Here is a 21,971-nt window from a genome sequence, read left to right as displayed (position 1 = left end):
TACACTTAACTCCTTACAGATCCCATACTCCAACATCATCGAGAAGAATCAAATATCATTGGATCATCTTTGGGCAGTCCTGTTTCAGAAGACTCAAAGGATGTTGAGGATTTGGTCAACTGTCATTAGGTAATTCTTAAAAAGAGACAGGTAGCTCAGGCAAAGAAGCCACACTGTTAATTACAACATCTCCAAAGAAATAGGAGCAACTCGCAAGAGGCTTAATTCACCATTCCTTTGGCTTTTAAACAGCTACAGTGCATAAGCCACATACAGTGTTGCTGCTATGACTTTTTACCTCCTTTAAATATACCATCTGAGGTCTAGTCTTAGGAGTCTTGTGGGTAGGTGAATTGAGTATGGACGTCTTAACTGCGTCCATCCCTGTGGTTCATGTTAACTGTCAGCAGGGATTTCATTCACTTCAGCTACTGAGAAAAGTTTACAATCACCAAAGCTTAACTGTGTTTTAAAAGCAGTAATGTTCATCTCTCTTAAGATCAGACATGGCTCTATCCCATCTCAAGTTGGCCTGTTCTTATTTTAGAAACATCCCATCAACATGGTGTAGAGCTTACCAGTGACCCTCAAAAATGTTCTAAGTATCTTTACTTTGAGAGGTTACTAGCATACACAGAGATCAAGGAGGGGATTGTGTGGCGGTTACTGTTGTTTTACCCATTGCTGGCAGTGGGAGCTGATTCAGGCTGGGTACACAGAGAAGCATTATAAGAATTAAAAAAATTCACTACAGGTTTTTTTATTACTTTTAAAGGGAATATGGAATACAGCTCACCAGAAGCTAAGTAGAGTTTTTACCCCTTCAGAACCCACTATGGTCAGTTTACAAAGTTAGCACTTTGAAATAAAATTAAACTAAATGGGAAAAGTAAGGTTGCCTACCCTATACCATGACTCTTTCTTACATGTTTTGCTATACAAATTACCCAAGAAATAGTTGGGGAAGGTATCAGAGTCTGCCCTTCACTTTAGTGCAGTAGCTGGTGGGGTGACATAACTTCTCCCTCTCAGGCAGTTTAAAGAAACAAAATTTGCTTCTGTTATCAAAGGAAAGAAATCAGGAGCCATTCCTGTATTAGAGAAGGTGAAGCCAAAATTAGCCACTAGGGCTTTAATGAACAGGATCCCTATAGAAAAGTCACAGGGAAAGAAAAAAAAAAAGCCCATGTATAAATTATTTTATTTATTATTGTAATTAGATCTTCACAATCAAAGTTGTCTTTTCACCATCTGTGTTTTGTTAATGTGAAATTAAATTGTAGTTATAAGCAAAAGTTGGTTGCCTAGGGAACAATTGTATATTCAGTTTAACAGAAATAAAAGAATATTTGTCTTAAAATGCAAGATTGTTACATAGCCTTTCGCCATGCACTTACAGTATAAAAAAATTTAATTTCAAAAGTGAAAATTGCTTGTGCCATTTGAGCTTTAAGGGTTGGAATGTTTAAGTGCAACAACACCTCCTTAAAGAAAAAGCAAAGCAATCTAGGTCTCCCCTGCAAGAGGGTATTTTAGATTTACAATTAACATGAAAATCATGTATCAGACTTGTTCAGGAGATTCTTCAGAAGCTTACCCAGCTCTTGTTCACAGTCCTAATGGATAGCTTTGAAGAGACCTGGTAAGTATTTCTCCTATAGCAGCCTCACCTCCCCACGTCATGGAAGTATAGGTTTGCACATATACATAACATGATGATAGAAAATAAGATATAGTAAATTAGATTTCTAAATTTCGGTTCTAAGTCTCCTTGTCGATACCAGTAGATCTAAAAGAAGAAGAATTAAATAAGAGTTAAAATCGTAGTCACTGGACCTGGTATAAAAATTTCTAAAGAGAACTAATTCTTTTCAACTGTGACCAATTTCATCCATATATACTTTTCCCCCTAAGTGAGACAGTCTTTATGTTAATCTACATTTCTGAAACTACCACAACTAGAATGTAATTTTTCTCTTTATAGTTCTAGTAGTATGGAGTTTCCACATCCAAGATCATACTTATTCCTGCTTTCTCAGCTACCTTTATTCTCTTCAAACCAGTAGTCATCCAATTACTGACAAGCCATCCAAGAATTTATACCTCGTAGATCTATTTTAAATATATTTGAGTAAAAAGGTACAGCTCTCTTAGGTTCTGGAAGGGATAACAACTTTTAAGTTCATATTACAGAGTCAGATTGCCAATACAAGAAAAGTTTTTATACAAAACTAAATCAGGTTAGTCACTCCTGGCTTTAGGCTGGGAGTGAGAAGGAGTCATTTTCTGGTAGCTTTGTTCCAAAGGCTCTAGAAGTGGATGGGACAAGTCTTCCTCATATCATAAGAGTAGAGCAGGATAAGTTAATTAGATAAACACATTGCAATGGAGATTTAAGCCCTATGTGAGTCAAAACTATTACTTTTAAAGGTTTATAGTTTTGGTTCTACTGCTCCTCAAGGGAAATAAAACAACAGCCAGCTAATGAATGACTGAACAATTGGCAAATATCTAAGTGAGGATTATCACCATCTTTCTTTCTTTATATGAAAGAAAAGCATCTTTACAGTAAAATTGTACATTCTTGTGACAAGGATACAGCTGCAGTTTAAGGTTTCCCAGGAGATTCTTGGTGTTAATTACTTTCATTTGGGGAGATACGCATAGAGATTAAAATAGACTAATTCTGTAATTAGAAATTAATCCAGAATGCTGTATCTCTTCCCTTTAGAGCAGTAATGGCATCTGGCAAATCCTGTTGGGCCTCTAAGTCCTTGAAGGAAGATGAATTAGGTAAATTAAACCAAAGCTTTGGCCATCCCAGTCCTAACTATTTTCCCCCTTCCTTTTTTTTTTTAATCTTTCAAAGGAACAGTTACCCTTTACAGTTAACAACTCCTGATCCCAAAAACAAAAATCTGCCAATTAATACTGAGATTTCTGACATCCTTTGTTGCAAGGTGAGGGTGGGTAATTAGACCTACCCTTTCTTACAGAGCCAAGGCTGGGAATCTGTCCTAAATAGGCACTGCAGCTTTCAGCGATCAAGGATACTCAATTTAAATTCTAAATAGTACTCACAAGTATGCAGGCAGTAATACTACTCAAAGAGATGCAGACAGCAAAAAATATATTCAGCGGTTTTGGAGGTAGTTGAGGGAAAACAAAAGCACTGATCAGTGTTACCTGTATGAAAAGAAATGGTGTCAGACCTTATGAGTAATTCCGACACTCTGTTAGATTAGAATTTAAGCAATGTCCTATTAAAAAAACACTTCACACTGTAAAACAGTATCTTACCCCCCCCCCAGGTTGCCTTCTGCTAAGTTAATATTTAGTGAAGGATTTCTAAATCTGTTCCAGTAAGTTACTTCTTTTAACACTTCCTTTTTCTATCCTTTTCCTCTAACTAAAGGAGACAGAAAACATAGCTCATAAAACTAGCTAAGCCCAAAACAACCCCTTGACAAAAAGATTACAAAGCATTTAAATGTCATTCCCAGGATTAAGGATTACACGGGGTAAAGTTCTAAACTTTGTTAACATTACTTTGAATATGCCGACAAAAATTAAAACCAAAAACGTTTTTGCTGAACATTTTGGAAAATACTGAGAGATCGGTTTCTAATAACTGGAGTTCTGCTTCTACCACAGAAAAGCATTCTGTGATAGAAGAATTCTTTTCATTAAGAAATCAATGGAACTTCACTAAAATTCTCAGATTTAATGAAATTGTGGTACAAAAATGCCATTTTCACACTATGGGAACTATAGCTTTGTTTTCATTTTACAGCAGTAGCAACAAGCTACATTATATAGGATGAAGTATGACTACATGACCAAATAATCTTTTTAAACCAAAGGATAATAGGCTTTAGGAACAAAAAAAAAAAAAAATGAAGGTATTAGCAGAAATGGGGAGTTGTGGGGTATATACAGAGGGGAATTGCTGGTGCCACTGACAAGTTACAGATTTATTAGACAAACATGGCAAACACAGAGAAACTACTTAATTGCCATGTGCTATTTCATATACTCATCTGGGGGGTGAAGGTAGAAATCTATCTATTCCTGTTGCCAAATGCAGTTTTCTTCAAGCAGTTATAAAACAATACTAGGCTATGACTAGAATACTTCACGTGTTCACGTACTGGCCTTTTAAATATTTTTTCTGAGTGTTAAACTGAACCACAATACTGAGGCTTTCAAAACTTTGGCTAAGAGCCTGGGTGAGACACAAAATAAAGATACTTACTAGAATCAATAAGGATGTTAAGCTGCCAACAACTAAATTGATGATTCGATCCTGAAAGAGAAAAGAGTTTTTGAGCCCTGTGATGGATCCACAGCACTTTCAGGCACAATGCTAGCCACTGGGGCGATTTAGAATTAAGAAACTAAGGTCCTGCCCCTCTGAGCTTTACACACATACACAGAACTGCCAAAAGGCCAAGCATACTGAGCCACTCTGGGAAGACCCGGACCACTCATGAGAAAAGGTTTCCTGAAAGGAGAGGATGTTTTTACACTACAGTCTTTTGAAGACTGGAAAGGACTGAATATCAGGGAAAGGATGCTTATATTCCATGTGCTGCTGGGAACAGTTTAAACAGAAGCAAAAGGACAAGGGTACTGGAATGGCCAGCCCAGGGCCTCGGTGACAACAGAAACTGACTGCAGATGATGCTGAGTGCCCTGACTTTGGGCCTACTTGTATTACAGGTATCCCAGTCTAATGTAATTTAAAAGTAGATGCTACTGCTGGAAGGGATCACATAATGGCAGAACTGGAGGCAATCTCAGACTATCTAGGCAGTGCTTTTCCAACTCCTTTAATAGCAAAAGCCTTCAATAATCAAAGAATCATTTGACGGAATGCAGAGCCTGGGGTCCTACCTACTGAGCCTTGTCACTCCCATCCCCACTCCAACCAATTCCATAGAATGGTTTAGAAAACTTCTCATCTGGGCAGCCCGGGGGGCTCAGCGGTTTAGCGCCACCTTCAGTCCAGGGCATGATCCTGGAGACCCGGCATTGAGTCCCACCATCGGGCTTCCTGCATCGCGCCTGCTTCTGCCTCTGCCTGTGTCTCTGCCTCTCTCTCTCTGTGTCTCTCATGAGTAAAAAAAAAAAAAAAAAAAAAAAAAAAAAAAGAAAACTTCTGATCTAATTCAATCCTTATGTTGCTTAATATATATTTAGGTCCAGTGAGTGTGGTTAAATTATTTGCCCAAAGTCCTACAGTGAGAAACAACTTTGTAACAGGACTCCTAAGTCAAGGTCACTGGTTAGATAAAGCTTCAGCTGTAGGAACTCAAGATTTTATTTACACCTAACTAGTATAAAGTAGTAACATGTAATACACTTGTAATATATAGATTTGGTTGAGTTTACAGAACAGAGTTCTGATTAAGGAACACTTACAGGCCATTGAGATTACCAAGTAGTCTTATTTTTGAGGAGTCAAAACTAAGAAATCAGTAGTTTTATAAAGATTATTTTGGTATCATCTGTGCAAGGAACAGCAGGATATGGAACAGGAGTAGCCAATAAACAAAATCTCATGGATGAAAGGGCACAGGAAGGAACAAGCACAGAGCAGCATCAAATACCCATTTCTGAGTCGTCCATATTTAAAGCTAAGAATCCAAAGTTAAGAGGCAGGCAAAACTGGGAGAAAGAGTAAAGGAAAGCCAAGTATTAAATTGGATGTGCCTGATCTAACCAAGGACAAACCACTCTCTACAGACCAAGGCCACTGCAATTCACATGTTATACAGGGCAAAGGTAACACAACCAGCCACACCCTTACTAAACCTAGAAGGACTCAGAAAAGATCTTTTCATGGCCTCAGCTAGAGAAGCCTGCCCAGCAAACCCCAGAGTCTGAAATTATGACCATTTCTGAGGGGAGAGACCCAAGGGCAAATTACACTGATCACTAATAACTTATTTCCACACATTAGTGTGTGCCCTAACCAAAGTCATATAGACCGTCAGTATATTAACAGGAGCCCCATTATTTTTACCTTGTGAAAAAGGTTTAACTGAACTCTGATCTATTCGGAGAATATCTGCTCTCTTTTCTAGGAGTTCAGGGATTTGCAAAAGTTTACAAATGTCTGCAGACCTCACCACAGCTCTCTTACCAATAGATAGAAGACAGTGAAGAGGTTCAGGTGAGGTAGCCAAGAAGAATCACTTATCTCCAAACAGCACAGCAAGATGCCAACTAGGATGAGAGCAGGAGAAAAAGTAGTAATAGTGAAGGGATAGTAACTATGCCAAGAGCGTTTGCATATCTTCTTTTTAAAAAAAAAAATTGGGGATGAAATGGTACTAGGACTATTTTACAAGTGGCAAAAGACGCTCTGAGAAACAATTTGCCCAAGGTCTCAAGTATCAGTCAAATGACAGAAACAGGATTGAGCTCCAAGAGAGCAGATCTCATTTACACTTCTCACTGTAAGCACAACCTAGCATGCTACATCTGGTCTAAATAAACACATCAAATGACAGGTGGCTCCTCAAAAGATCATTCACAAAGAACTACAGTGCGGTGTCTTTCAGGAATGAAGAGTTCTTGATTTTTTCACGTTAAACTTAACTTGTGTATGCCTAACTGGTTTTAATCTTTCATAATAATGTATCTAAACTTTAATGAAGACTCCTTGTTTGCCTTCTAGACAGTTCATGGAATAGAATCCCAAGTCATCTTCATGAATATCAGTTATTCTATCATAATGCAGCCCCCCTGGGACTCTCAAGATGGGATGAACCATTTAGGATATGGTCAAGTGTTTCTCACAGGGTTTTCTGAGAATTCTCCAAGACAAGGACTTGGCTTCAGGCCTTCTGTAACCAAGTAACCATGAATCCAGGCCAAAGAAAGAGCATAGTTGACTTAGTAAGACCTCCCACTTTTAGCCTCTTCTAAAAGTGTGCTATGGAAAGTGTGGTCTGCAATGTAGCAGCATCAGCTCAAGTGAGAGCCCATGAGGAATGCAGAATCATGGGCCTTGCCCCAGGACCTATTGAGTCAATCTGCATTTTAACAAGCTCTTCAGATGATTTGTACATTAAAATCTGAGAAGCACCACTCTACCAACAAGTCCAAGCTAAACCATTCTGATTACTGAAAAGTTTAAATAATAAGAGAAGACTGTTGCCTGGGCCCAGAGATTACTTTTCAGGGCTTTAGCATCTCTCCCAGTTCCCAGTCTCCTAAGATAGAGCAACAAAAGCAAATAATTAGATAGCATTTCAAAGGGCAGTTTTCAAACTAATATGAATACCAATTTCTCATAGAAACTGTCTCCTCCTGTTTCATTATTCCTATTTCTGCCGACCAAAACTTCTCCCCTCCCAGACCTTTAGACATTCTACTGTGTTTTATTTTCACTCCCCACAAAAGTTCAACAGGATCATAATCATCCTTGATCCTTATGTGCATGCGCAGAGAGGATAGGATAAGCAATTTAGGACATTCTAGAACCTGAACACAGAAATATATAGTGCAGTCCTGAGAGAGATTCTGCATATATTACTTTGCAAGTCATTTATTCACTTAAAGATCTCAATTACAGTTCAATAAAATGAAGAAAGTTACTATATTCCAGATGCAAATACAATGAGTAAAACTGTCTAACCTGCAGAAGTTGACACTGTTCAGAGCTCGAGAGGGCACTAAGGAGAAAGGAAGGGAGGTACCTTTGTCAGGTAGAGAATGTAAGACAAAGCTGAAAGAGGACTGGCAGATGAACAAAAAGAAGAGAGGGTAGTCCCTCAGGACCTTAACCACGACCCCAAAGAGAAAAAATGCATGGCAAATGGAGATAGCCAATAGTTGAGCCAGCTTCATTAAAGCTGAGCAAAGGGCCTCCCATCAGCCTGAGCCCAGAGCATTCAGGTCTTCATCTTCTTTCAAATGGGAAAGGAGAAAATGATGGACATACATGCCACTGGTCTGTACCTGGGATGATAGAAGGTAACCCTTGAAGCAAGGTAGAAATACATGATCTCCATTTGCCAGTGGGTAACTAGGTTCAGTGAAACACCCAAGGTCATACAACCAGGTAATGGCCAACTCTATCCAATGCTCTCTGAAAAATCCAAGCCAAAAGGTCTAAGAATCCTTAGACTAGTTATATATAAGAATCCTGAAATTAGACTGAAGAGACCAAGTTTCTCATCTCGGTTCTGCCACTGGCTAATCATGGGACTTGAAAAACAACCCTTAACACATTTAGGTCTGTCATACAAGAGGACTTGGCTTCCTGGTATCTGGACCCTTTGCTTTAACAATTAATGGTTCTGGATGGTCAGCTCCAAACTGCACTTTGGCCAGAGAAGAAGGCCTACTCCCCAGCAATCAAAAAAGCAGAGAAGTCCCCAATCTTGCCTTGTTGGTCATGAGCCAGCATCTTTAATACAAGACAGAGAACCCCAAACTCCTGTCAAAGGCTCAGCTATTTCATGATAGCTCTGGGAGAAAACTGGCAGCATCCCAAACAAAAAACTGGCATTTACCCTCAGCAGCCTGGAATCATCCTGGTTCTAGGCTGTTTGGAACGCTAACAAGTATTCCATTTCCAAAGCAATTTATTTTTTGCTTACTTCCAAAATGAATTTAAGGGCTTGTGCTACTGCAGTAAAACCCTAACTCATTTAAGCAACAAGCAAAAAGAGCAAAGCAGAATTTCTAGAGCAGTTTGGGAAGTGGAATGAGAGGAAGGACACAGAAAAGTTAACTCAAGAAAACTTTTCTGATTTAAGCTCAAATGTTAGTCCTAAGAGTGCTGACAACCAAGAGTGCTTGTGGGAAGTGCAATAGGGTTTAAGACTGCTTGCTAATTTAAGCACACTGGATCATTCAAAGAGGCAAACTTCTGGATGTCAGTTTGTTGCATGGGTCTGGAGGACACAGGGACACAGAAAACACAGCAGCTACTTCACACACAGTCTCTTATATTGACCCATAAGAAAAAAAACAAAGGGATAATGGTCTCAAAAGAGTAAGCTGTGGGGCGGGAGGTGGGATGGCTAACATGCCACACTCCCAATTTGAATGCTCACCCTTCAGAGCTCAAGTCAAACATCAAATCCACTGTAAATCCTTTCTGGACACTATCCTCTGGCACCTTCCTCTCAGGATGAGATGCTCTCATCTCAAGACACTAACATCACATTGCCCACACTTTATGCTTACTGCACCAAAATAAAATGTATTGCCCATCTCCTGCATTAGGACTGGAAGTTTAGGGATCCCTGGGTGGCGCAGCGGTTTAGCGCCTGCCTTTGGCCCAGGGCGTGATCCTGGAGACCCAGGATCAAATCCCACGTCAGGCTCCCGGTGCATGGAGCCTGCTTCTCCCTCTGCCTGTGTCTCTGCCTCTCTCTCTCTCTCACTGTGTGCCTATCATAAATAAATAAAAAATTAAAAAAAAAAAAAAAAAAAAAAAGGACTGGAAGTTTACAGCAAGGCAGGCAGCCTACTTGTCTTCCTTGACTGCAGCCTGGCACACTGTTGACACTCTGCGAACACTGGTTAACATGGAGAATCAAACTGGAGTGGCCAACGGCATTTCCCTTAGAAGGCCTCTCACCAACAGAGGCTGGAAGCCTGGCTCTCCAGAAATCTCAGCTCCCAGGCAGAAAAGCATGTGGCCTCACTGTTCTGGGATGGACACACTGCAACACAGCAGAAGCCATGGCCTGGTCCTGCTGCCTAAAAGTTCATGTTTTTGCCAGCCACGAAGGTCCAACACCCTACTGATGTCTCCCAGGCTAGGTTCCATTAATTCCATAGAAATATCTAATAAACCAGGGGCCAGGTTTCCCTACCTGAGTATAAGCCCAATTTCTCACTTTCTGCTAGAGCAGAACCAAGCACTGGTTTCAGAGGCATGGGAGCAAGGCCTCCTACTGAGGAATTCATCTTTCATCAGTGCTGCTCAGCATCCCCAGGGAGAAACAAAGGAAAACAGAAAGCTCTGTGCAGACCACTTGGATGGACAAAGCCCCTGGATGGACAAAGCTACAGAAACTTTCCCCTCCTCTTTCTGAAGGGAGACAGAGCGGGTGAGGGTTGGGGTAAAGTTGATAATTCCATTTTTGGCATTGTCTCTAGTTTTGTGGCTCCATAAAATCCTTCACCTCAGACAACATCGCAGGTAGCCCAGCAGACCCACACCCTCCCGCTCAATGTTCTCCATCAGTCCTCACACCCACACTTTCAAGTCCTGTGAGCCATCCCACCCCCAGAAACCTGTTCCATGAGAGCCAACAGGCTTTGTGCACTGCAGAGTTCCACACCCTGGATTTCCTTGTTGTCTGTCTTTGAACACTGTCCCCAGTAGAGCCCATTTCACCCATTAGCTCATCCCAGGTTCATGGCTGAGGAGTAGGATGCAGGGCATTCCCTACTCCCTGGGCCAGATGGAGTTAGCTTTAGTAATGCCCTGTGCTGTGGTCTGAATGTGTCTTCCTAATTTCTCAGGTGAACATCCTACTGCCCAAGGTGACAATATTAAGAGGTAGGGTCTTTGGGACATCATTAGGCCACAAGGGTAGAGCCCTCAGGAATGGGACTGGTGTCCTTATGAGAGGCTCCAGAGATCTCTCTCACCGCTTCTGCCACATGAGGGTACAAACACAAGCTACAACCTGGCAAAGGACCCCATCCAACCATGCTGTCATCCCTGACCTCAGACTTCCAGCCTGCACAACTCTGAGAAAGACCTGTTTGTGGTTTATAAAAATCACCTAGTACTCAGTCCATGGTATTTTGTTGTGGCAGCCCAAATGGACTAAAGCATCCTCTTTAAAATCTATGTCTCTGGCAACATCTGGTCCACTTGTTCCCCCTCTTCTTCTCAGTTCCTCAGTCATTTCTGTACCTGCTTTTGCCCAATCAGTATCCCTGCCATGTTGTGCCCTACTGCCCCTGCATCTGATCTTTACCCACATCCACTGACTCGATCATTCCCTACCTGTTACACCAAAGCTCTAACTTGAGGGCCTCCCTACCAGTCTCAGACCATGGGTTCAGCAGTTTCAGCAGTGCATAGACAACTCCCGGTCGGATCTGTTCCTGTGCTCTTGAGGCTCTGAAAACCCAGTCCTGACTCCCCTCTTCCTGCCCCAAACCCTCAACCACTTCTATGCTCAAGTGCTATGCTCTTGCTGTAAAGCCTTCCCACTGTCCTGACCTCACCTGTGGGTTACTTGTCTGTCTCCCTCTCTATACCATAAGGTCTGGGAGCCGGAGGGCCACATCTTCCTAGTTCACAGTCAGACTGTGAGCCACTCACAACACATGGCTGCATGGCTGCTGTCCAGCCCCATCCTTCCCCGCTCCCAGCTGAGCACCCTGGCACCAGCCTGCATCACCCATCGGCAGCACCTTTCTCTCTTTCAGACAAAGCCAAGCCATGTGGCTGAGGGAGCCGCCACTGCCGAGAGCAGAGATAATCTCCTTTTGTGGGTTTTTGATTATGTGGCCCAAAAGTGCCACTGCATGGGGGAGGAGTGGGGAGCACAGTGCTCAGCATATATTAGGTGCCCAAACATTAGCTGAAAGACGGGCTAACGGAGTTGGCTGCAAATTCCTGTTTTCAGCTGAGCCTTCACTGTATTTCCATGGCCTTTCATTTTGAGTTGATGGTCCCTGCGTCTTTACAGAAAGTGGTTTGAGATGGCTCAATTCAGCTTCCTGGTCCCACTCTATCCTAAAAAAAAGATGCCACGAAAAAGAGGAAAACTCCTCCTCCTCCACCTCCTGTTTCCATTCCTTCCAGCCCAAAGAGGACCAGAAGGTGACCTGTTTCTCTGCCCATCCTGCACCCCTTCTGTGGCCCAATTAACTGTCTCCATCTTCTTCATCTCTAATTGAATCTCTCCCTCATGGAGTCCATCTCCAGCCTGAAAAGCTCAAGTCCCAGAAACATCATAAGAGCCTTCCATCCACACTACCTCCCACTTTGATGTCAGGCATTCATTCTCCATTCCTTTTACATGTCAAGTGTGAGGAAAGTTGGAAGAAAATAAAACTGGGTAAATGAAGGATGGCCAGGGTGGATATGGGAGGCTATTTTTAAAAAAGAGGTCTAATAATCCTTTCTGAGGATGTGACCTAAGGAATGGAAGAGGAACGAGACGTGCAAGAATCTGGGAGAAGGGTATTGCCAACAAGCCACCGCAGCGAGTAAAAAGGTCCTGAAGCGGGATCCCTGGGTGGCGCAGCGGTTTGGCGCCTGCCTTTGGCCCAGGGCGCGATCCTGGAGACCGGGGATCGAATCCCACGTCAGGCTCCCGGTGCATGGAGCCTGCTTCTCCCTCTGCCTGTGTCTCTGCCTCTCTCTCTCTCTCTCTGTGACTATCATAAAAAAATAAATAAATAAATAAAATTTAAAAAAAAAGGTCCTGAAGCTTGAAGTGTATCGGGAAATGGATTTAAAAAAAAAAAAAAAAAAGGGGGCCAGGATGGCTGAAGCTCAAGCTCAGCAAGGAGGGAACAAGAAAAAGGATTCGTTTAATGCCTTTCTATCTTCCTCCAGAAGCAACTCCTACTCCCTAGCACAGGATTCAAGCCTCTCCACCCAGCCCATTCCCATCGAGTTCTCGAGTGCAGTCATAGTGGTACTCAAGAGTTCCTTCACTATTTCCTGCACCTTCCTGTTCCCACCCCTTGACACAAGCGAGACCTCCCATTGGGGATCCCCAGTCACCTCCTCTGTCAAAAATCTTACTCCTGGCTTCAAGGTCTAAGATGCAAAAGCCCTCTGATCTGGTGCCCTGAGTAGAATTTTCTCTTTCTTCAGGTTCCCAGAACTTTGCTCATCCTTTCATTAAAGGCCGCAGTCCCATTTTAAATCCAGAACTTACCCTCCACAACCTACAAGAGCTTCAGGTCACTGAAGACCAGGATTATTTTCTGGTGAGGCAAAGAGACAATAATAGTCTGTTTAGCGTGTAGGAGACGTCCAAAGGGCACCACTTCCTACCATTGTTAACTGAACTGAGTGATTCAGACCTTTGAGCCACACCCTACAATTTTGTATCAAAATTTTTTGCATTTCTTAAACTTAACAGTTCCAATACCATATATAAATGGCCAATTCTCAGAAAGGATTTTCCTTTTATTTCTTCCAAATCTCAGTGGAAAACTTCTTGTCAGGAAAAGTCTGGAAGTGGCGTAAGAGGTCTCAAGAGGCAGCCCCACAGGAATAAACCTACCAAGAGGGGCAGGGTAGCTTAGGCAGTTAAGTGTCTGCTTTTTGGCTGAAGTCATGATGATCCTCGGGTCCTAGGATCCAGTCCCACATCAGGGCACCCTGCTCAGTGTGGAGTCTGCTCCCTCTGCCCCATCCCCCTGCTTGTGATCTCCACTCTCTCAAAAAAATTTTTTAAAATAAATAAATAAAAGTAAACCTATCGAGATGTAAAATGGGGGAGGTTGGAGCCCAGCTGAAGCAGGAAATCTCATGCCTTGCCAGTAGGTTAACCTGGTTTCCCCAGAGCTATACAGCTCTAAGTAGGAGCCTCCTCTCCCACTGTTATCTGGGGCAAACCTAAGGACAGCACGCACAGGGTAGAAAGCCAGGGGACATCCTACGTCACTGGCAACACACAGGAAAGAGTAAACTTGATCATAGGTGCGTCTCTTCTGAGACCTCCCAAAGAAACACCAGACTTAGAACAGCGTAAGGAGCAGAGGCCTCATGAGCAAGTAGTCACGAGGATACAGGCACACCCACACTATACAACCCTCACACCCAGAGAGCTCTCTCAAATGTGCCGTGACCACCACTGCTGCGTGTCCATCTGGACACCAATTCCCCCCTCATCTCAGTTTAGAGAAAGTACGTGCACATTTTTCAATTTCTCTTATTTCACTCACATTTTGAAGCAGCTTTCATTTGTGAATATTTTTGTACATCTTTTGTACATTGTAGGACACCAGATTCTCTTTCTCGTAGATAGATGAAGTTGAATATATTAATTTCATTAAAGCACTACTTATGGAAATCACATCACAGCGAAAATAGAAAAATAAACCTCCTACATAAGTTTAAGGGGCAAAATAATCCCTAGGATCCCGGAACAGGAAAGAGTGTGACCTCCAGCATGAGAGGCACAGTGCAAGATTACAAGGTTAGGAGACTGTGGATGAGACGGATTTATTCTCCTGCCATATGCCAGCCTTAGAGAAGTCTTTCAACTTTTAAGCCTAAATTGCCATATTTGTACAATAGTCGAACATGTGGGGCTGCTATAAGGATTTGTAAGAGAATATATGTAAAGCCCCTAGAACAGAGTGACATTTACCAGAGTTGGTAAACGGCTGCTAATATGGTAGTATTATTTCTCCATCTAATGAGGCATCTTGCCAATGAGACGTTGGGTCCTCAGACATGAGTGGGAATAGAGGGGGGGCCCATACCCTGGCCCCAATTTCTAAGTCCCAATTTTAAATGCATTCCATCATTCCTACAGGGACACTCAAGTCTGTCAACCCATTTAATCCTAAAGCTGCTCAAAAAAAGTCTAATTATACATATACATGACCCATAGACTGACCCTAAGGGGAAAAAAAAAGACTCATTTCTGCAGACCTAACCTACCACCTCAGACCTGCAAAAATCCCGTCTATGGAGAGGACTAGTCAGTGGACCAGAGAGCTTCTGGGAGGCCAACCCAAAAGGCCTGGTTTAAGTTTTTTTGTATAAAACTGTATTAGGTATACTACCTGCCCCTTTGCTGAAGTGCAGCAAGGAGAAATCACAGGAGGCCATTGCTGCAGGAGAGCCTGAAGCACCCTTTCCTGGTTTGGTATCCAGTGTTCCAGGCTTCTGAACACCAGCCCCCTCTCCTGCTGTCACCCAACACGTCCGAAGAATGTAGATTACCTTTTTGGTGATGCTTAGTTCTCACATCTTAATATACTTAACATCAAGACTGGCCATTGTGCCCACTGCCAGAAAGGTTGGAGAAATGAGGCAACTGGCTCCTACCCTCAAGGAGCTGACGAGGATGCAGAAGATAGCAAATACCCTCGAGAAGTTTCGAGAACCCCTTGAGAAGTTTCAAGGTCCATCCAGGTCCTGTTCCAACTGCCACATACTCTGCTAATCCTATCAGCCATTCCTAAGCTCAACAGGGTAACTCTGATTTGGCAATGTTCTTCCCTGCCTTGTTGGGCTGCCCTTAATACAACTTTCTCTGCTTCAAACCCGGTGACTCAGAGACTGACTTACTGCACATCACGAGTCTGATTTCAGGGTTCAGCAAGAACACTACAGAAAGGTAAACAGCATTGGCCAAGAGCAGGAGGCAGCTAAAGGAAAGAGGTGTAGTGGTGCCAGCCTGCACTGGGCTTCCACACAGCATGGGTAAAAGACCAAGGGATTTCAGCCCTCTCTCTACACCAGCATCCTTGGAGGGGCTTTCTAAAATTATAAATGCCTGAACCCAACCTGCAGAGATCCCCAGTCCTCTGGTCTGGGGATGGAAGACAGCAAATTTATTAGACTAATAAAGAAAAAAGGCATGGCATGGACCATCCTCAACTATCTCCAGCACAAGAAATCTCAACTCAAAGCGGTTTGTCAGGCAGGATGAGAGGCAAGGGGATAGCTGATCTGGTACCCTGGGCTATTAGCTCCCCTTGGAGGGAGACAAAACTTGGGTTCAGAGGATCACCCTAAAGCTGTATCAAGAGGAAAGAAGCTAGAAGCTTGCATCCCTCAGAGTAAAGGCTTTGGAGTTCTAGGCAGTGGGGGGTTGGCAGCCAGACATAATAATCTTCATCCCAGCTCTGTTATTAATTAAGAGTAACTCTTAAACCACCACCCCCCCTACAAAAAGCACAAAGTAACCCTCACATTTTACACCATCATTTGCAGAAGCTAAATCCTCTAAGCTGGAATTGCTTTAATTGGAATACAGGTCATAAAAAGACTTTTTTGGCCCTCCCATCTTATTTATTTATAGGAAGAAGGAAGGAAGGAGGCAGGAAAAATACTTTCTCGTACATGAGCCCTTTGCCTTTGGAACCAAAAGATCTGAACCTTGGGGCCCAGTAACTTTCCCCTGCACAGACCCCATTCTCCCCATATCATCTGAGTTCAGTATACATACCTTCACCAAAGTCACTCACTCTCTTCTAGCACATCCACATATGAATGGAGAGGTCACCATGATCACCACCTGCCTTAGAAGATGAATCACTCATTTTTGGAATCAGTGACCCATCAACAGAACAGGCTGGTCCAGAAAGCAGTTTACACTACATTCCACCACGGGTGGTATCTCCTTTCCCGTCTGTGCTTGCTATGGGAGCTGGTTTGCTTTCTCCCCAGAGAGAACCATCTTCTCCCTCCCATCTAGGTTCATCCATCTGGACTGGATGAAACAGATTTCAGATGATGGGACAGGCAGCCGGCAAACCAAAAGAAGATGGATTCAAGCCCTGAAGTTCACTTAGGGCCCCTCTGATACTTAGTAAGATGGCCCCAACTATGTGTGGTCCTAAAGCAAACTTTAAAAGGCAGCCACGGGTAAGAGAGGGAGAATTTCTCCAGGTTTTAGTTCACACCAGGGGAGGGAAGGGAGGAGCAAAGGAAGAGACTTCCTATAGTAACATTTCCCAGAAAGTGTTCTGTAGAAATTGGGTGTCACCGATGCTCCCAGGGGGGAGGTAAGAACTCTAACTCATTGCGCCAGTCCCAGAAGGCTAAGTTACCAACAGTCTATCAGTAGGGCTTACCTATCCTCTCCAACCAGAGTCCCAGGGAAAACCAGCATATTAAAAGTTCTGAGAAGCCCCACAGAGAATAATATTCTGTGAAAAGGACTACGGGAACACCTAGCTACGAACTCCTCAACTTCAGAACTGTGTTGTCCAGTAAGGTTAGTACTAGCAGTCTGTGGTTACCCAGCACCTGGAACGTGCCCAGAACGGACATGGGCTCGGAGGAAAAAAATACATGTTAGATGTCAAAGGCTTAGTTAGCCCAGAAATGTAATAATGTCTCTGCTTTTTATGTTAATTATACATTCAAATGTTATTTTTGATAGGTAATTAAGTAAAATGTATTAATTTTACCTGTTTATACTTTTTTATGGTTACTAGGACATTTAAAATCACATGTGGCTCACATTACATTTCCACTGGACAAGGCTCCTTTAGAAAACGCTAAGCCAGAGCACAGGTTTATGCTCTCTCTCGGCAGATACGCCATCTCAGCAACTGATCTATTCACCTTAGCAACTGCGCCACACTGGTTTTTCACTCTAAAGAATGTACAAAACTACATGCCAGACTCTGGGGATGGATAAAAACAGCTGAAAACATTGTGACCAGGATTCATCAGCTAGCCCACCTAGCAATATGTAATTCCAAAGGAATGACGGATAGGTTTCCTTTCTTGTCTATTATCCCTTAGATATTTATGTAAGTACAGCACGGTCTGTCTCACTTTGCCGTTCCCCCACCACTCTACGTGAGAGGTATTGCTAAGTCTCATGCTGAAGTCTAGGTTTAGAGTTTGGTAGATGAAAGAAACAGAAGCATCCCGTGAAGTCAAAAGCGACTTCAAAGACCTGCCCACGAGGAAGCTGCTCAAGGCCCACTGGATTCTGTCTTCTAGTGAATTCTAGTATCTCTCACTCACTCACTCCACAACTTTGGATGAACCCTTTCACCCATTTCCTGGGAAGGGGTAACTCTTACATGAATGTCTACAGTGCTTTTCTAAGTATGTAGTACAGACTGCACCATTCAGTATTTACTATCCTCGTCATAAAAGGGACTTGTTAGAACATTACCAGGGAAGAGCTACTAGTGTGAGTGAACAAGTAGCCTCCTCTGTGGATTAGCTTCCTTAGTGATACACCAGAAGTCACAATGCCCACCTCACAAAGGAACTGGATGACCAACCAAGGGAAAGCCTGAATGCCTAGCATGCTGCTGCCTAGCAGTGAGGAAAAACCACCTCCCTGGAGACTCTTTACTGCTCTGTGGGCTCTTAGTCATCTCTGCCTTAGAGTTAGACACTAGACCTGAAGTTCTGGTCTTTTCTAAATTTACACTGAGAGGTTAAAAAAAAAAAAAAAAAAGATAAAAATAAAATAAAATAGATGGTCAATTGTTGTTATATGGCAAACAAGATTCCTGAAAGTTCAGAGAATCTAACAGACTATGACAGGAAGTGGGCTTTCCCCTTTCTGGATTTTCTCCTCAGAAATGGTAGCTCCTTAATACAAAGTTTCACAGTTAAGCAGCTTGTGTGTCCAGTTTCCTGGCATCTGGAAGAGAGCAAGCTGGGAATACATGCACACAGAGGCCAGTGAAGGGTTTCTCGGGGTCCCCGGGAATCTGCTCTGGCAGAGACTGTTCTCCACAAGAATAGCTGCTCCACTGCAACTTCTTCTGCCTGCTTCCTGTGCCCTGTCCACTTCAAATCCTCCAAAAAAATCATTCACTATGGGCAGCCCTGGTGGCGCAGCGGTTTGGCGCCGCCTGCAGCCCAGGGTGTGATCCTGGAGACCTCGGATCGAGTCCCACGTCCGGCTCCCTGTGTGGAGCCTGCTTCTCCCTCTGCTTGTGTCTCTGCCTCTCTCTCTCTCTCTGTGTCTCTATGAATAAGTAAATAAAATCTTTAAAAAAAAAAAATCATTCACTGTCATTAAAGACCTAGGTCTCTCCTTCACACTTGACATCTCAATTTATAAGACACATGATGGGGGTGCCTGGGTGGCTCAGTCGGTTAAGCATCTGCCTTGAGCTCAGGTCATGATCTCAGGGTCCTGAGATCAAGCCCCATGCCTAGCTCCTAACTCAGTGGGGAGTCTGCTTCTCCTTCCTTCTGCTCATGCAGGGGCTGGCTCCCGCACGTGCACGCTCACACTCACTCGACTGTTCGCTCGCTCGCTCTCTCCTCCTCTTAAATAAAATCTTTAATAAATATATATAAGACACATGATGTTTTCTCCCATCCTCAGACCAACAGTCTCTTTCCTTTCTCAGTTCTAATTTCTGTCCCATCATTCTTTCAGCCTCATGGAGGGAGCTACAGGGAGTAATTCTGGTACCTGGAATTGATCTTCATTCTTCATCTCTGAGCAGCTGAACCCACTGTTATCATGCCCGAAGTTGCCTACATAATACCCGGCCTATAAACTCTTGGACTAATAAGGATGCAACAAAGAGAGAAACATTGCCAGCAGTCAAGTTCTTGGATGGGTTTCAAACTGACCACAGGCAATAGGAAACTTACAATCACTGTTTAGGCCCAAGCAAGTCAGAAAACATCAGTACTTTTCAGTGCCTTATAAATCAAGCCCATTATCAAGTCATCTACCTCAGTATTAAGGGGCTGCCGGGTTTAAAGGAGGTACAAGTCTACGTGACCCGGAACCCCAATCTGCGTATGATGCCATTTGAGGAAGACACTGAACCTCTGAGTTCCCGGGACAACAGGACAGTCAGGTACCTGAGTCCAACACCTTCAAGGAACAAGCTGCTGCCACTCTCCAGGCCCTAAATCCTCTTCTTGTTAAACCCCAATTTAGGGGCATTCATCTGTGCAAGCCCAAGGCTACCAGAAATTCTGAATGGAAAAGCCATCCAAGATCTTCCCCAAACTTCCCCAATGAAAGTCATCAGTTTCTCCTAGGTACCCCAACACGCCCCGTCTATGCCCCAGTCATAGCACACAGCCAATGCACCGCATTTGTTTACAGATCTCGCCCACCCACCTGTGCTCCTTGGAGCCCCAGGGCCTATCCCATGATATTCAATCATAGTAGAAATAGGAACATCTAATGAAGTAGAACCATGCTTCTCAAACCATACGCAGGGTGAGCTGGGATTACGCAAAGCCACGAGATAAACAAGGTGAATCTTCCTAGAGATCAAGCTTGAAACATTTTCTTGTTCAGATACTCTTAAAAAAATAAAAATAAGAAAGAGGAATACCCACAGAGAGATTAAAGGTAGAAGGCTGGCAGCTTCCTAATTCAGGGCTATGCACCCCCCTGCCAGGTGTACAAGTTTCCTATCCTTTCTCTTAGATGCCCCCACCAAAGCTGAAAAACTCAGTCACTTCCGGACTCCGGTTGTGCCCTACTTTTTTGAGAGGCCTGAAAGGACTCTGTCACCATTCTCCCTCTGCCCCTCCTGCTTGCACACTCTCGTTCTCTCTCTAAAATAAATAAATAAATCTTAAAAAAAAAGAAGAAAAAAAAAAAAAGAGGGACTTTGTCAGGGGTCAGAGGTCACCAATACCTCTTTCTAGGTGTAAAAAACACAAGCTAATATTGCCAAAATGACTCAGAGTTAGAGCGGAAGACAGGCAAAGAGCTCTCTTCAATTACCGGCCCGGAACATCACATGATAAAGCCTGTAAGAAGGCATCATGCTTTTTAAAAGGCTAAAATAAGGTACTCCAGCTTGTTTGGGTCCAGGGACCCTTTGCTGCCTTCCCGGAACGGAGCAGCATCAAAGAAAGCCTCCCGTCGAGCCTCTTTCTCTCTCTCTGGCTGCCTCAGCCGCAAACCCTCCAAGGCCCTGGATAAATACTCAGCAGAAGCACCTCTCTGGGGTTGGTTCTCACTGAAGCTTTAGTTGCACACCTGAAGCCTCTCGAAGATTAGCACTCCAGCTCCACCTCCCCTCCCCGGAAGGGCCTCCAACAGCCCAGAACTTTCCAAACGTTTCTCCATCCGCGCCTCCGGGGCCCCCGGGCCCTCCCCATCCCGAGGAAAGTGCCGAGCGGCGGGGCAAACACGTGCAGGGCAAAGCCGGGGGGAGAACCAGCTCGCTCTCCTGCAAGTGCCTTGGGGGCCGCAGCCAGGGCTCCGGGGGGGGGGGGCGGGGGGGGCAGACACTCGGACACACACACGTCCCCAACCCCGCGTCCAGGTCCGCACTCACCTTGGCCGACGTCTCTCCGAACAGAGGTCTGTTGTCCAAGCCGCTGGTGCCATAGGTCCTGGTAGAAAAGTCCTCCATTTTGGGGTTTCCTCGCTCTCCCGGGCCACTCAGGACTGCGCCGGCATCACCTCCCGAAGGGTCGGGCCGCGACTCCCCGGCCGCGCAGTCACCGGGAGCTCACGGCCCGCGGCGGCGGCGGGTGCGCGCTCAGGCCCGGGGAGCACGGCCGCCGCGCCCCAGGCCCGCGGCCCTCGGCATCGCGAGCAAGCGCTGCAGGAAGCGAGAGGAAACGGGCCCCGCGTGGCCGACTCCCCTCGGGCGCCCCGCCCGCGCGGCCCCCACTTCCCCAAATCTCGGCGCGCGGCCCGCGGCCCTCGGTCGCACCCCCGCCGCCGCACGGCTCGCACGCTACCCCGCACGCCTTCCCGGTGCTCCGTAGGGCACCAACACCCCCATGCTCGGGGGCGGGGGGGCTCCAGAAGAGTTCGGGCCGAGCCCCCCCCGAGCCCTCCGCACCTCTCCGCCCCTCCAACTCGCCGGCGGGCGGCGGGAAAAGTGAAGTTGCCCAAGCCGAGCGCTGCAGCTGCAGGTCGCGGCCGCGGCCCGAACCCCGGCTCCCCCGTCATCGGCCGCAGCTCCCCGCGCCCGTCCTGCCACCCGCGGCTGCCCGGCTCCCCCCGCAGGACCCGCGGCCCGAGCGCCTGCCCCCGCGGAGCCGCGGAACAGAAGATCCCGCCTCCGTCCCGCACAGATTGGCCCGCCCCGGGGCCGCCCCGCGCCCGCAGGCCGCACCCGGCGCCCCTGCCGCCCTGCAGCTGGGGCGTCCCGGCCGCGCGGGGCCGCCTCTCCCGGGCTCACCCCCGCCGGGACTCTGTGCCGAAGGCTCTGCGGTGCGGGCGAGACGCGCGGAGAAGCAGCCTCGGGGCTGGCGGAGAGGCCCGCGGGCCGGCGCGGGCTGCGGCCCCGGTGCTCAGGGCCCCGCCCCGCCCCGCCGGGACCCGCGGCCTCCGGCGCCAGCCGACTTGGCCCGCCCC

At 45.3% G+C, this 21,971-nt stretch overlaps 2 protein-coding genes and 1 long non-coding RNA gene across 12 annotated transcripts in view; 2 read left to right on the top strand and 1 right to left on the bottom strand.

Annotated features, from left to right (window-relative positions):
* Window positions 1-1,360, top strand: part of DMTF1 (cyclin D binding myb like transcription factor 1) — a 44,348-nt gene extending 42,988 nt beyond the window's left edge. For all 10 annotated transcript variants that reach the window (XM_077857139.1, XM_077857144.1, XM_077857138.1 and 7 more), the window contains one exon: window positions 20-1,360. In XM_077857139.1, coding sequence (XP_077713265.1) covers window positions 20-129 — 110 coding nt within the window. In that variant the 3' untranslated portion in view covers window positions 130-1,360. The remainder of the gene's footprint in view (window positions 1-19) is intronic.
* On the bottom strand, window positions 1,185-21,946 carry TMEM243 (transmembrane protein 243). Its single transcript, XM_077857146.1, has 5 exons — window positions 21,796-21,946; window positions 20,938-21,207; window positions 4,256-4,306; window positions 3,082-3,186; window positions 1,185-1,789 (listed from the first exon to the last, which is right to left on the bottom strand). Exons 2-5 carry the CDS (start codon window positions 21,013-21,015, stop codon window positions 1,667-1,669), a joined length of 357 nt encoding a protein of 118 aa, XP_077713272.1. The 5' UTR covers window positions 21,016-21,207; window positions 21,796-21,946; the 3' UTR covers window positions 1,185-1,666.
* Window positions 14,670-18,157, top strand: LOC144288990 (uncharacterized). Its single transcript, XR_013357050.1, has 2 exons — window positions 14,670-15,305; window positions 16,169-18,157. It is a non-coding gene; the product is annotated as an uncharacterized LOC144288990 (long non-coding RNA).
* Window positions 21,947-21,971: the final 25 nt, after the last annotated feature.

Source organism: Canis aureus, chromosome 18 (assembly GCF_053574225.1).
Source record: "Canis aureus isolate CA01 chromosome 18, VMU_Caureus_v.1.0, whole genome shotgun sequence".
Classification (NCBI taxonomy): domain Eukaryota; kingdom Metazoa; phylum Chordata; class Mammalia; order Carnivora; family Canidae; genus Canis; species Canis aureus.
The sequence above is the reverse complement of the archived record's forward strand: the minus strand, read 5'-3'. Positions and strand labels throughout refer to the sequence as shown.